At 41.8% G+C, this 14,265-nt stretch overlaps 1 protein-coding gene across 4 annotated transcripts in view; it reads left to right on the top strand.

The window, feature by feature from the left end:
* COL4A3 (collagen type IV alpha 3 chain) overlaps nt 1-14,265 on the top strand; it is a 126,192-nt gene that overhangs the window by 51,677 nt on the left and 60,250 nt on the right. For 3 of the 4 annotated variants that reach the window (XM_036237253.1, XM_036237254.1, XM_036237255.1), the window contains exons 1-7: nt 3,990-5,749; nt 7,505-7,594; nt 10,541-10,585; nt 11,156-11,200; nt 12,334-12,396; nt 13,078-13,131; nt 13,926-13,952. In XM_036237253.1, the coding sequence (XP_036093146.1) occupies nt 7,571-7,594; nt 10,541-10,585; nt 11,156-11,200; nt 12,334-12,396; nt 13,078-13,131; nt 13,926-13,952 (258 nt within the window). In that variant the 5' untranslated portion in view covers nt 3,990-5,749; nt 7,505-7,570. Of the gene's footprint in view, nt 1-3,989; nt 5,750-7,504; nt 7,595-10,540; nt 10,586-11,155; nt 11,201-12,333; nt 12,397-13,077; nt 13,132-13,925; nt 13,953-14,265 lie in introns of those variants that run through there. The other variant, XM_036237252.1, reaches the window with a different exon arrangement.

The following is a 14,265-nucleotide window of genomic DNA, read 5'->3' as shown; positions in this document are numbered from 1 at the left end:
CAGGAAGGCGACCCTTAACCTCTCTGCCGCACTGACCCAGGACAGGAGGCAACATTTGGGTGCTACGTGGGCCATGCATGGCCATGACGGGCTGAGACAAAGAGAAATGTGCAAGGGACAGCTGACCAGGATTCCCAGAAGGGCTTGCTGCCCTCGTATGATATATTTGATTTGGCACTTTTCACTTATAAGCCTCATGTATCCTTGGGGTCTCAAACCAAGATTTTACTAACCAAATAAATCATGTATGTGTTCATGTACAAATAATATTTGATTAATCGACTAACGTAATTAGTGTACTCTAAGAGTACTATTAACATTTGTAGTTACTTCATTTGTGGTTTAACAAAAATACTTCTCAGTCTCTCTTACACTGATCTCAGCATCAGCGCATAGTTCTTTGGTGCTGGACACATGTCTTCAGGAAGACGATAGCTAGTTCTTCCAAGTGAAAAAAGGATCAAACAGTAGCATGTGTGTCCTTTGGCACAAGATAGTGCAGCAAAAAAAAAGGAGAGAGAGGCGGCCCGCACTTACTGAGTCTTGTGCAGGGTACTCAAAACCACTGCACGGTAGATCCTGACATCTTCCTTTATGGATGAAGTCACTTGGAAAGATTAAGTAATTTGTCCAAAGTTCCAGTTACGAGCCGGCAAACCTGGGGATAGATCCTACATAGACCCGGCCTAAGGCCCGTGATTTCTGGATTTCTGGCCCTTTTAAAATTCTCTACTATCAAAGTTTATTTTGCATTCTAAGTGAGGACATTGTGAAAAATGAATGTGACTGTTAAAAGAATGATTTTCCACAAGTTTAACTATTTAATATGCAGAAGTGCCAAAGCATCATGTAACCTTGGGTGACTTCCAGAAGCGTTAATGGTTAGCAGGGAGAGAAAAGTCATAAAATCATTATTAAGAGCTCTCTGTTCATGACAAATGATCTCTTACTTTGTTAAAGTATTTGGAAACTAAGAGGTACTTAACTGTTAGAACAGGAAAAATAATAAAAACGTTGCCTAAGAGAGATTCTTAATGGGAGCATTTGGTCATTCTGGTTTTTAATGGATTTAGGATTTTGAATAGTAATTAATGTGTTCTACTCCACTAATATAATCATGGTGTTTCAAAAAGTGGATCCAAAAAAGTAGATTGAGGTTGATGAAAATGAAAATACACCGCCATATCATTTGGCTAAATAATCTGTTTGAATAACTAAATTATTAAACATGCCTGTAAATTAAAATTTTTATTTTAGGGAAAAAATACAGCATAATTCAGAGAAAACGAATACCTCCAGTCTGGGGCTACTGTCCTCACCATCCCAGACCAGCGAAGCACCTTAATTCGCGGGGCCCTGTGCCAGGTTCCCTGAAGTGTCTGTCACTCGGCCAGCGCTGGCTTCCTGCAGCAACTGAACAAATGCCGCGGGCTCTGCCCCGACTGTAATCTGAGTTCATTCAGCCGAGCGGCACATCCACACGTCAGCAAAACTGTCGCATACTCTGAAGTCCTGGTTGGTCCCACTGGGCAGATGTACGGACAGGCTGTGCCTTGCCAGTGTCCCTGAAAATTCAAGGTGGCACGAGCGAGGGGCAGTTGTGCTGCCTGAGAGCATAGCCTTGGGTCCGGCTCTGGGGTTGTGGGCGCAGGGCTGACCCCCGTGCACGTGGGTGATGCGGAGCACGAGTCTGAGCAGGTAGAGTGCACCCTCCCTCTGTTTCTCTCCACTTACCTGTCCACTGGACTTACCAGAATGCCCCAAACCTTCTATATGATAGACCGATTGATGCCCACCGCTCACTGCCCACCAGACACCCGTGGGCTTCTCCCTATAGCACGTGTCTGTGCTACTGGCGAAGTTCTATGATCACCAAAAGTTAGTCATTGCTGCCAGCTGCACTTACTGTTGTAACCGAGTAAGTTAATTAAATATTAAATAACAAATTGGTTCAATGTGAATGCATAAAAAGACACGTGTGTTCCAACTAGGTTGGAAGAGTTGATAAAATTGACAGAAAAATCACTATTCAATTAAGTGTGGCTAAGATAACATTTAAAGGGTTAGAGGAAGACATGGGCTAATATCCAGAGGGATTCTATATGCAGGTTGCTCCACAAGCATCTTGAAGCAATTGGTCTGTTTCAAAGAAGCCAAAACGAGAGGCTGTCCGTGGCTCACTGGGGATAATCCAGCAGGATGCTGTCAAAAAACTCTAAATAACAGTTCCAATACCCCAAAAGGTCCTGTGCCCTACTTCACAGGACTGAAGAACTGGTACGCATTTATATGTTTTAAGTTAAAATAAAACATCTAACATGTTCATGTACCAATTTATGTATGTATATATGTATGTATGTATGTATGTATGCATGTATTTATTTTCTTGCTTTAACTACCTTTTGAATTAACCAACCAGCTGGCTCTGAGCCATCAAATATGGCTTCTCTTCTCATGTGAAAACGATGAAACCAAATGACAAACAAAACCTAAACATGTTACCCAAGGAGGTTCAAGACCCAAACTGAAGGACAGCAATGGGTGCTGATGGGAAGCCAGACGCCAGGCAAGAGGAAATTCAGGGAATAAAGCTCACACACAGAGCCCCACACCCATCCCTCGGTGGCCCCCGTGAGAGTCCTCAGGGTTCTTAAAACAGTGACAGCTGCTCACTGAGATCAGACTTCAGATATTGATTATAGGCGAAAGCTTTAATCGAAACCAAATTTCTGGTATGAAATGAAAGATCTGCTGAAAATTAAATCAGTTCTCATTTGCTGATGGTCACCAAGGGCCTCGGATAAGGCTGAAGGTCTTATTTAAGAAACTGCTAACCTGAAGTTATTGCATTGGCGTTGACTTCTTGCGTTCGGAAATGATGCTGTAATTGGATAAGAATATACTCTTGTTTGGGGGAGATGTGTGCAGAATTATTAGGGGTGAAGTGTCACGGTGTCTGTAATGTATTTTTGAATGGTTTAAAAAAAATGTGTGTGTGTGTGTGTGTGTGTGTGTGTGTGTAGAGAGAGAAAAAAGGATGGAGTAAGTCACCATGGTAACAGTTAGTAAAAAATAAATGAGAAGATGTGTAGGTGTTCACTGCACTATTTTTCAACTCTTCTGAGAGTTTAAATTTTTTCCAAAACTTTTTTTGTACCTAAGCAACCAAAACTAATTAGACTTGTGTTAATTTTAACATGTGTTAAAATGGTAAAGTCTTCTAGTTTCATTCTTTGCCACTTTAACCACAGTTGTTTATAATTTATACAGATAGAAAACATCTCAGTCATGACAGCCCCATGATAGTCATATAATTCATATGCCTTACAATTTTAGGTCCAAATTGGATGTGAACAAATTATGAGTTCTCCATTTCTCCATCTACTCGTTGATCCAGTCGATCGATCCACAGCATTTATTCAGGACGTGTTCCCGGGTTACTAATGTGAACAAGACTGTACAATTCCTTCTCTCCCAGGGGTCAGCATCACCAGGGAAAACATACATTAAACATATAACTGCAAGTGGTCCACGGGACCGTATAAAAGAGGGACCTGATCTAGTTCGAAGGAGTTCAAATACTTATTTGCTCAAGGTAAAACTGGAAGATTTCCAGTAGTAGACTATGACTTTTAATCCAAGACATAAAATCAAGGTGGCATCTAACTTCTCACGAGTTAGAGGAGCGTCCACTTGCCTCCTCCACCTGTGGTCTAGAGATACTCAGAACCCAGGTTTGCATGATGTCTGGGAGGCAAAAGAGTCAGAGATGCTCACTGTCCCTTTGAAAACAGTGGCCCGCCTCTGCCGTGTAACCTTGAGCCCCTGGGTCCTTGTTCAGTAGCTAATCCCCTTGGGGCAAGACCGAGACTTTCCTTTCTGAGGTCCCGCTGGCTCCTCTAGATGTTCTGTGGGAGCAGAAGGCTGCTCCTTCCACTTTTGGGACCAACCTTCAACAGGGTTTTTAGAAACAAAAGCCTGGAGAAGTCTTGTATTCAGGTAGCTTTTGCTCTCCACTCAGTGACAAAAGTGTCTTTAACGCGAGGAGCACACATGCCTGGCTACTTTCTCGGAAGAGAAAAAAGGCCTCGCAAACAAAAAACAGATGTAGAGATTAGTGTCCCCGACAATCTAGTGTTTAGGAGTCTTTAGAGGATTAGCTCTATCAGAGGGACTGGGATGTTAGGTGTTAAGTTAGAGGATGTGATCATAATCACCCAGGGAGCTTGTTAAAACCAATTCCTGAGGCCCACTCGCTGGGTCTGGGGAGGGGCGAAGAATTTACACTTCTAACAAGTTTCCAGGAGATGCTGGTGTTGCTGGTCTCCATAACCACACTTTGCGAACCACTGCTTTAGTAGATATTAGCGTGCTAGGTTAGTATATTATTATGGTAGATACTTGGTATACGTAAATATGTGACTGAAATGAGCCTTAAAGTTTAAAGATCTAGGAAGACAAGATTAAAATAAGTCAGATATGACTAAATGGCCCCCAGCATTCCTAAGGGCGAAAAACTAGAGAAATTTAGTCTTCTAAAAACTCCCGGATGAGTATCCAACCCTTGGGGAGAATACGGACTTTTCAATCAGTTACTTTCCATTCATGTAATGTAATGTGTGTAAATGTGGTGATGAACAGTAATGAGTGGCCGAAATTACCATGTAATCCCTTCCCTGACTGAGGACCGAGCCTATTGCCGTAGGCTTAGGAAATACGTTCGATTAAAGATAGCTTTGTTTTTATTTCGATGGCACGAATAAGGTCCCCGCTCCAGGGATATCTGAGGCAATTTTTGTTTTATTTTTTTTTCTACTAGCCACCAACATCTCCTATCCTTGCCCTGCCTCTGCTGTCGATTAATATGTTCTTTTTGGGGGGAGAGCAAACTAATTTTCGGTTACTATTAACCCAAAGAGAAGAGAGAAACATATAACCATAAAATGCATGTCAAAGTAAATTTTAAATCTGCTATTTGAAGCTATTTTTGTTCCTCTGTTGGAAACAAAAAATTTTGAAAATGGACCTTTCTTAGAGTTGGCACGTGCGTAGGTGTGAAAGCTGGGGTGGTAAGTGTGTCAAGGTGATAGTTAGACAGCTAAGAGTCGTCAAGCTCACAGCTAGATTTTCGGTTTGGTTTTTTAATAAGAAAACAACGTGTCAATACTAGCATTAGCAAATTAGTTCATTCTCTTTAAAGACGCCTAATGGGTATTGTTTTCTCAGTCTTAAACATTATTTCAAGAGAAGAAAACCTTAGAATCACCCGTAGAGGATGTCATCGATTAATACATACAAATACATGAGTGTACATTCTGCTAAACTAAGAAATTTGCCAACATTAGGCCACGTTCTACCTACGAGAATGGCAATTTCATACGATTTAACTATAAATTGTTAAAAAAAAAAAAAAAGTAAAAAGGACGGCTGACTTCGTCTTCTCACACATAAACGACTTAAAATTCCTAAATACAATAAAAACGGTATCCACACATCTGAGGGTTTTTCTATGTGAAACATCTCCTCCCTTTTCTCCTCTGTCTTCCTATCGCTACATCGCACGGTACCACCCAGGTCCTAAAGATGCATGTTTGATGCTCAGAGGATAGAAAAATATGTCTGCTTGTGACCTATCAGGCGAGACATATTAAGCTGTTTTTACACAAAAACTTTTCTCCTTCCCTCCCCCTAGGGCTGCGCCTGTGATGACAAAGGCCTGTGCTTCTGTGATGGGACCAAGGGGAAGAAGGTAAAAATAAAACCTTAATTCTGCTTCTTTTCTCTATAGAGCTCATCCAGGAATTCACATTCTTCTTTCATGAGAAGCAGAGAGATCAGCAGCATGGTATTCCTAAATCCAGTTTTAAAGTAATTGTATATAAACATTAACTTGACCAAAAAAAAGGGTGCCGGTGGGGAGGGGGCGGCAGGCTTTGAGGAAGCTTCAGATAACTTTGTGTAAATACCGGTAGTTATTTTAACTCTCTTGGTCTTTAAAGAAAAAATAGCAAATTTGCCAAAAAAAGAAAGTTTATGTATACTCCATTTACAAAGTTGCTAAATGCGGGAGAACTGAAAACAACTTGATTCACTCACTTTGACATAAAATAAACATCGAAACCCTCAGATTTTTGAGGCCTGCAGTATTGGTGCAGGGCGCCCCCTGGTGGAAGAATTCTGCAGCAGCACCCTAGTTGAGGCAAAATTTCAGCAAAGGGAAGCTCTATTGCAGAAATCAAAAAAAAAAAAAATGAATGCTGTGAAATCTCATTAATTCGCTCCATTAACTTGTAATTTGTGTTAATTAAGAAGAAGCAGAGCTAAAGTTTTGCCTTTGTTTACAAAATCCTTTCCTTAGATACACTAATGAATTGCTTAACCATATTGAAAGATGACTGCTTAAAAATATTTTTAAAAGCATATTTTAAATGCTTTACATAAAATAATTTTATGTATAATTTATATGCTAATTATAATAATTATATTATATTTATTTAAAATTATTCTATAACTTCATGTAGTTTGATTTAGGGTTTTTTCCCTGAAGCTATTCATGCAATATATTAAGGTCTCTGTTGGAAATTCTTGCAATCAAGAAGCATTTTCCGAATCCCTACTATGTGCAAGACGTTATTCTAAGATCCGTGAAGGTGCCTGAGTATTGAGAGCAGTCTAGCAAATTCTTTCATTTCTCTTTTTATTGGGCGTGTGTACACTGACTTCATCTCTCTCTCTCTCTCCCTCTCTGTCTTTCAAAATTTAACTTGCCAATTGTGTCACTAAATCGACTGAATCAACTGGTGGCCTTTACTGTTACAGAGTAATCCCAGGACCCATGTCAATGGGAAGAGTCTTCGTTGGCAGAGCCAACGTCACTCATTGGGCCTAAATGACTTTCGCTCACTTGCTACTAGGCTTTCCCATAATATTATCTGACTCTTTCTAAAAAGCTATTTAGCTCACGCTCTTGGTGATGCCAACCTGCATCTCTTACACAAACATCAGATTGAATTACTAATTTCCATGCAACTAAGGAAGGACCAAATCCCATAGCCTGCATGCTGTTCTTTTCAAGCTATAGAGCAATGTCGCACACTCCCAAACACATTTCTGGCCCTTACCCTTACTCTCCCTCCATCCCCCAACAAACACTCTCCACTAACCTCTATCTTTCTAACTGGGTTTCCCCTCCATTCTTGATTTCTTCCTTTAACCTCTGCTCTGTGTAGTTCTTCCACTTAGGGGAGAGTTTTTATAGCTCGGGGCAGCACTTTCAAACTCATAGACAAATGCTAGCAGCTGGCAGCTATCCAGTTACTGATACTCACTGCTAAGTGTTTTTATTTTGTTTTATTTTATTATTTTATTTTAGTACATCTAAGGGAAAAGTATGCGAAATGTTATCAAGTCACAAAGAAAAGAAAAAGAGATGTTTAGGGCTGTGTGTGTTGCTGAATAATGTTTGCCGTTCCGTGTGTTTCCTGTCTCGTTTTGGTTTTAATAGGGGGATAAAGGTTTTCCTGGACCCCCTGGGTCTCCTGGCCAGAAAGGTTTCCCAGGTCCTGAAGGCATGCCGGGACCACGGGGACCCAAGGTACGTCAGCCTGTCAGCTTGAAGAATCCTCATTCCTCCTAACCTTCCTTATGTCTACTCCCGGGCTACTGAGAGCGTGGAGAAGGTTCCACGTAGTAGCGGATGGATGGGAGGGTGTCGCCACAGCCAATACCGCTTCTCCCATCTTAGCTGCTCCGCCCCCCACCGCCCCACCCCCCACATGGGAACTGCATCCTGTTCCAAGACTACTGCAAATGATCATTATTATCATCAAGCCCCCTGCTCAACGTCCCCTCCTCCCCAATTACACAGTTTCTACACCTGCGTCTGCCCCCACTTTCTCTTCTCCTACGTGAAAGGATGAGATCTTTTCACCTTCCATTCTACCTGGGTCACAGATTAAAACCTTAACCTTCTTCCAAGAAGTGTCTCCTTTCTCTCAGAGACACTCCAACTCTCCTTTAGATGCTGGCTTTTCCCTTAAACATAAAAATATTTCCTCATATTAATATACAGCTTCCTCTAGATCTTCCTTTCCTTATCTTTCTTTTCCATGTTAAGCTTTGTAAAAACTAAACAAATGAAACAAAAACGGCTACACCTGCTGGCTGTAGCTCATCACCTCTTCACTCCTCAGCACGAGCTTGCCTTCCACCCTCTCTCTCCTGATGACCCCGATAGAGATCACCCCTGACCTCCAAGTGGCCAGGGCCAGTGGATACTTTTGAGTCTTTATCTGACCCGAAGCCCTCCCTCTGCTTTATTTCAGAGATCACAGAGAGAATCACGCCCTCTCTCCTTGAATCCCAGTCTTTCTTTGATTCTGGAATCGTCCCTTCTCTGCCTCTCTTCTTGTTTGCCTTCTTTCTTGGGTACTTCTTTCTCAGCTGGTCCTTTGCACATCATGGACTGTAAGGTTCTGACCAGAGCCCACTGCCCTTCACCCTCGTCACACATTTCTATCCTAAAGTCCGTGATACAACAAAGGGCTTTATTTAAATCAATGTCCTAGAGGATTTGCTAAAGAACAGCATAGCCACTAGATTTGCTGATGGCTCTTTCATGCAGGGGACATTAGCCAGACGTAAGCTTGGGCTCTCACGCACTCACATGTCCACTCCCCTGACTGCTGGCCTCCAGCAATCTATGGACTAACCAATAAGTTATCAAAGGCAATCATAATCGATCCCCGCACAGTCTTTTAAACTTCATAAATATCGTATAGAATACTGATATGGTCATCAAAGGCAATATTTACAGCAGATTTACTCTTCATCAGACATTGGGCAATGTATTCCTGACAGTACCTCATTTATTCCTTACAGTAGTTCCATAAATCATAACTCGTGATTCATCACTTAGTTCCCATTATTATCTCTACTTTATGGATGAGGAAACTGATGCTCAGAGCACTTAAGTCCCTCGTTCTGGGTTACACAGCTTACCGGTGGCAAAATCAGAGCTCTGACCCACTTTTATACAACGTCAGAACAAACGCCTGTAATCAGAGGAACTCAACCCATGCCTACAGTTTCCAAGTTAAAATGTAACGGTTGTCATTTTCCAGTATCTCTGCCATTTCCCGTCTATCCAACTCACGGATGTTTTGTTTCTCCGCTTCCGCTTCTGATCCTAATTTTGAAAAAGTTGTTTTGAGGCGGGACTGTCAGGGTCTGAGCATTCCGCTGCCTTCCTCAGTGCGTGACCTCAGATTCTCCTCCATTTCTCAGGTAGAATGAATTTGACCCTTCAGCTCTGGCCTTCGGATCAGCTTAATAACAACTCTTTTCTTTCTGTTTCGTCCTCTACAGCCCACTCTACTCGTTTCCTTTGGCATTTTTTTTTTTTTAACGATGCCAGCAAAAAATTAAAATGGAAGTTGTAAACGTATGGGGCTCGCTATGGGGTACCCGATGGGCAGGTATCCTGTAAAGTTAATCCAGAAAAATATGTGTGCCACATTGTCGTGGAGTTCATATTTTAAAACACAGCTTATAGATGTAGCCACAAAAGATCATTTCATGAAACACAAAGCATATCAAAATCTGACCGAAAAGATTTTTCAAATTTATCAACTTTCTTACTTTTAAATATTTTTTTGCATGAGAAAATTCACAATGTGGAAGCAAAACTAGCAAGTCACTCTTCTGTCTTTTGCAAACACAAAAAGCATCCCGCAGACAAGGAGGACATGGTCACACACCCAAGAATTCCACTTCTGTCAGGAAAGGCTGACTGTGGCCTTGATGGTCCAATCTCAGAAGACCCTGTAATAACCCTTTTCTCAAATAATCAAAAACACCAAAACATTCCGGCTTTTGGACAATGGGACTTTTACACCCAGTGGCCTACTTAAGACAGTCTCCATTTAAGGTTATTTTCTAAGAAACAGGGCCTCAAAACTGTATTTATGATGTGCCAAAACAAGTTTATCTCTGGTGCAGGCCGTTCTTACTGTGCTATTTATTTATGTGTGCATATCAGGTACACTTTGTTACTCAAGTATTTCTCATGCACAGACATATTGGCCACCATGCTTGTCTACCATTGCAATCATCACTCATCCTCCTCAGACCTCAGCGGCTGTCTGGCTAATACGGGGCTTTTACAGCAGAACTTCTCAGAAACTAACGTGGACAAGAATCATCATGAAATCTTGTTAAAACACAGGTTCTGAACCAATAGGACTGGGAGGTGCAGGGACCTGAGATTCTGTGTTTCTAAAAAAATTCCCAGATGAGGCAAACATTGGATCCTTACTTTGAGTAGCAAGGGTCTCAATAAAATTTTCTTTGTCCTTTCTGATAAATATTTTTGCTCAATGAAATAAGCAACTCATCGAACCATGCTAACAATGAAATAATCACACGAGCAAAACTGTTGGGAGTGTGAATAAAACTGGGGCTGGGGAAGCTTTAATTTATGGGTTCCTTCATGTCGAATGATTTTCACAGTGTTCCCTTTTGTGTTTTCATTTGGATCTAGGGCTCTCCAGGACTTCCAGGACTCACTGGTCCCAAAGGTGTAAGGGTTAGTAGTCCAACCAGTCCATCTTGATAGTTTGATGCAAATTCCTCTTTAAAAAAGAGGAAAGAACTCTGCACTGTAGAAGTCGTGCAAATATCACAGAGGAGTACGTTGTGTGTGGTACACTTATATATAGGAAGTTCAAGAACAGGTAACACTAATCTCTAATGGTAGAAGTCAAAACAGTGGTGACTCTGTGGGCGTGGGTATTAATCGATTGAGAAAAGGATGAGGGCCACCTGGAATGGAAAAGTTTTACGTGCATGTGCACCGAACGTAAACACTCACCAAAGTGTTCATGGAAGATTGGAGCACTGTCCTGTTATCAAATTGTACCTTTAAAACCTATCCCCCAAAGCCTAAAACAATCTTAATCACCTTTTTAAATGTTATATAAATGTAAGATTAACAAAGGTTTGTCAGCCTTTTTTTTTGTTTTTCAAATAGTTTTTAGCCCGTTTCCAATCATAGTTGCAGGATGGGATTATGGGAATGGGAAATGATATTCTGTTTCCAGGCTGAACATTTTAAAAGTCTTTTTCTTGCCACCTCTCCCCTTTTCTATGTCTTTAGGGAGTAACTGGATTACCAGGATTTTCAGGTCCTCCCGGACTTCCAGTAAGTAATGAGGAAAATGTGTAACTGGAGAAATAAAGTCAGCTCGTTTTAATCAGCATGTTAAAGCAATAGCACAAGGCGATGGGTACTAATAAATTTGCTACATGGTGAAATGGCACTGTAGAGTCACACAATAGAGTGCGGATTGGCAGGACGTACAAATCAAATTGTATTTCCTGAAATACAAGGATAGGATAGGATAGGATAGGATAGGATAGGATAGGATAGGATAGGATAGGATAGGATAGGATAGGATGGGATAGGATGGATAGGATGGGATAGGCTAAGATAAGGTAGCATAGGGTAGAGTAGGGCAGGACAGGGCAGGATAGGATAGGATAGGGTAGCACGGGGTAGGGTAGAGATTGAGGGCAGGTTAGGGTGAAGCAGGATAGGATAGGACACTGTTTAATAACATATAATTATAGAGTAGTTTCCTCTGTACACATGTCCCTCTTCCTTTTCTTTTCTTTTCCTTCCGGCTTAAAGGACCGTGTTAAAACAAACAAACTCATAGACACAGACAACAGAATGGTGGTTCCAGAGAGAACGGGGGTGGGGTTGGGGAGGATGAAGCAGGTAGAGGGAGTCGGGTACACTGTGATGGAGGGAGATGGGTCTTTGGATGGCGATCACACAATGCGATGTACAGATGATGTGTTAGAGAGTTGTATTCTTGAAACTTAGATAATGTTATTAACCAATGCCATCTCGATGATTTAATTTTTTACAGCCAAAGAAAAGAAAAAGAAAATTAAAAAAAAAAAATCTTATCCTATACCTAAACTCGACCCTAACTTTAACCCTAATTCTAACCTCAACCCAAATGCTAAATGTAAAAAAAAAAAGCATGTTATTTCATTTTATAAAGAAAAACATTTTTTAATGTAAAATATTTGTATCTCACTTGATAATTCATTGTTTTAATTAACTCATTTTATCTGCTAGGATTTTTATCTAAATTATTTTCTAAAATGACTAAATTTGCTACTTAATTATTTAAATAACCATTTATATTTAAATAACTTTCTAAATTAGCCCACCTTTCCCTACACCTTGGCTTCTTCGCTGTTCCCACCTGGTCCTGGGGCCTGGTGCTTATGTCTCCTTTTTGAAATCCGTTCTGTTTTCAGGGCATCCCGGGCCATCCTGGACCTGATGGAATTGCTGGTTTACCAGGATGCAACGGTTCCAAGGTACATACTTCCTACGCAGGTGGTGATTACTGAATGCTTTACCGAATGAGTCAATCAGGATAAAGTAGCAGTGAGACGGGATAAACTTTCCTTGAAATATTCTTTTAGCCAGAGCCAATAAATAGCACAGATCTTTGGGGGCAGAAACGTGATGTTTAATCAGGATCCTTCCTATTTTCTTTCTTCTTAAGTCTCGCTTTCTGATCGCCTTTTGAGGAAGTTCTCACTTGTTCTCCCGCAGAAAGATAACCGGGAGCTCAACCGGTTATGTTCATCTGAGGCTGTGAATGTAGATAAGTCAGACACCGAAGCTCAGAATGCGAAACGTGTCTTTGGAAAAGTATGACTGGGCGTTTTGATGCCCGCCGTCTTTGTTCTCCGTCCCCCAGATGGTGGCCTTGAAAGGACTAATTACTGAAGTTTCAAGGAGACGGCAATTAAAAAGTTCTTGGCACAATTAGACTTTTGCCATTAATGCACAATTTGAGAAACAAGATATTCGAATCCTGTTTTCGGTTAAGATAATGGTTTTCTGGCTTTCGGCCTCATGACCCCGTAGCCATAAGAAACTTGTTACTTTGTCTAGGTTTACCACTGCCGGGTTGAGAGAGAGAAACAGGGAAATATCTCCACGGGCTGCTTTAGAACAACTAAGAATGACAAGCTTTGTGTATCTTCCAGGGCGACCGAGGGTTTCCAGGACTTCGTGGGACACCAGGCTACCCAGGCATCCCGGTAGGTTTGTCTTTCTGATTCTCCATCAAAAACATAAAGTATAAATGTAAGTGATTATTCCAGAATGGGCAAATCCATCACGACTTGGGGACAACTGGAGCAGCTCATAGTAAACATTCAGCTGATAGTTGCAGACTGAATGAGCAAACGCCTGATGAGTTCAGGTTTGCACTTTGAGACTGTGTTGCCCGGAAGGCTTACGGTGGAGCTGCGTCAGAGACAGAGGGGAGGCTGGGGCGGGGCTGACTCAAGGAGCTGAAGGTGCAGAACCGAGACAGAGGGCTGCGGCATGTCACGTCCAGGTCAAGGAGAAAGAGCCTGGAGAGGAGGAGAGGCTCTCGTGGCAGAAGGAAGCCAGGAAGGGTACATTACCGAGCCCAAGAAAGGTATGATTCGGTAGAGGGGAGTGGCAGACACCTGCCCGATGCTGCTGTGAGTCCAGTAAGATGAAAACTGACGTTTAGTCATTGATTTTTTTTAACAATGTCAGAGTCATTGCAGACCTTGGCAAGGGGGACTTCCACGATGGAGAGTGGGACTGAAGAGTGAGTGGGAAGTGACCAGAACAGGAAGTTTGCAGGGCTGCAGGGCGCAGAAAGGAGAGGCAGCGCAGTCTCGCAGGCGCAGGGGAGATCAGGGAAGCCTTTGTTTGAATGAGAGCTACTCGAGCTTGTTTTAAAGCCAGCGCGGAGTACACAGAGGCGAGAGGAGGCAGAAGACAGCAGAGAGCAGGACGGAGCAGAGACGTTGTGTATCTGATTTGCCTCCAGTTAACATGTTACCCCTTTTCCTAGGGTGCTCCCGGCATCAAAGGAGAAAAGGTGAGTCACATGCGGCCTGTTATTATCGCAGACCTCTAACTGCACATACGAAAAGAACGTCTGTTAAATAATGAGATGTAAGTAATTACAAATCAGATTGCGTAACTAACCCAGAAACCATATTCGCGACGTGGTATTTATTCCTATTGAACAACTTCTTCTACCCCTCGTCATGAATGTGTGTTTTCAAAATACAAGTTTTGTGTTATCCTTTAAGGAAATAGAGTCGAGGAGCAAAGAACTGACTTTTCGTGCTTGGGGACCCACATTCTAGATCAGGACTTGCCGCGAATTTTGCTATCTTGGGAAATGG

The sequence above is a fragment of the Rousettus aegyptiacus genome, unplaced genomic scaffold (assembly GCF_014176215.1).
Source record: "Rousettus aegyptiacus isolate mRouAeg1 unplaced genomic scaffold, mRouAeg1.p scaffold_m13_p_2, whole genome shotgun sequence".
NCBI classification, from domain to species: domain Eukaryota; kingdom Metazoa; phylum Chordata; class Mammalia; order Chiroptera; family Pteropodidae; genus Rousettus; species Rousettus aegyptiacus.
This window is presented reverse-complemented; position numbering and strand designations above follow the sequence as displayed.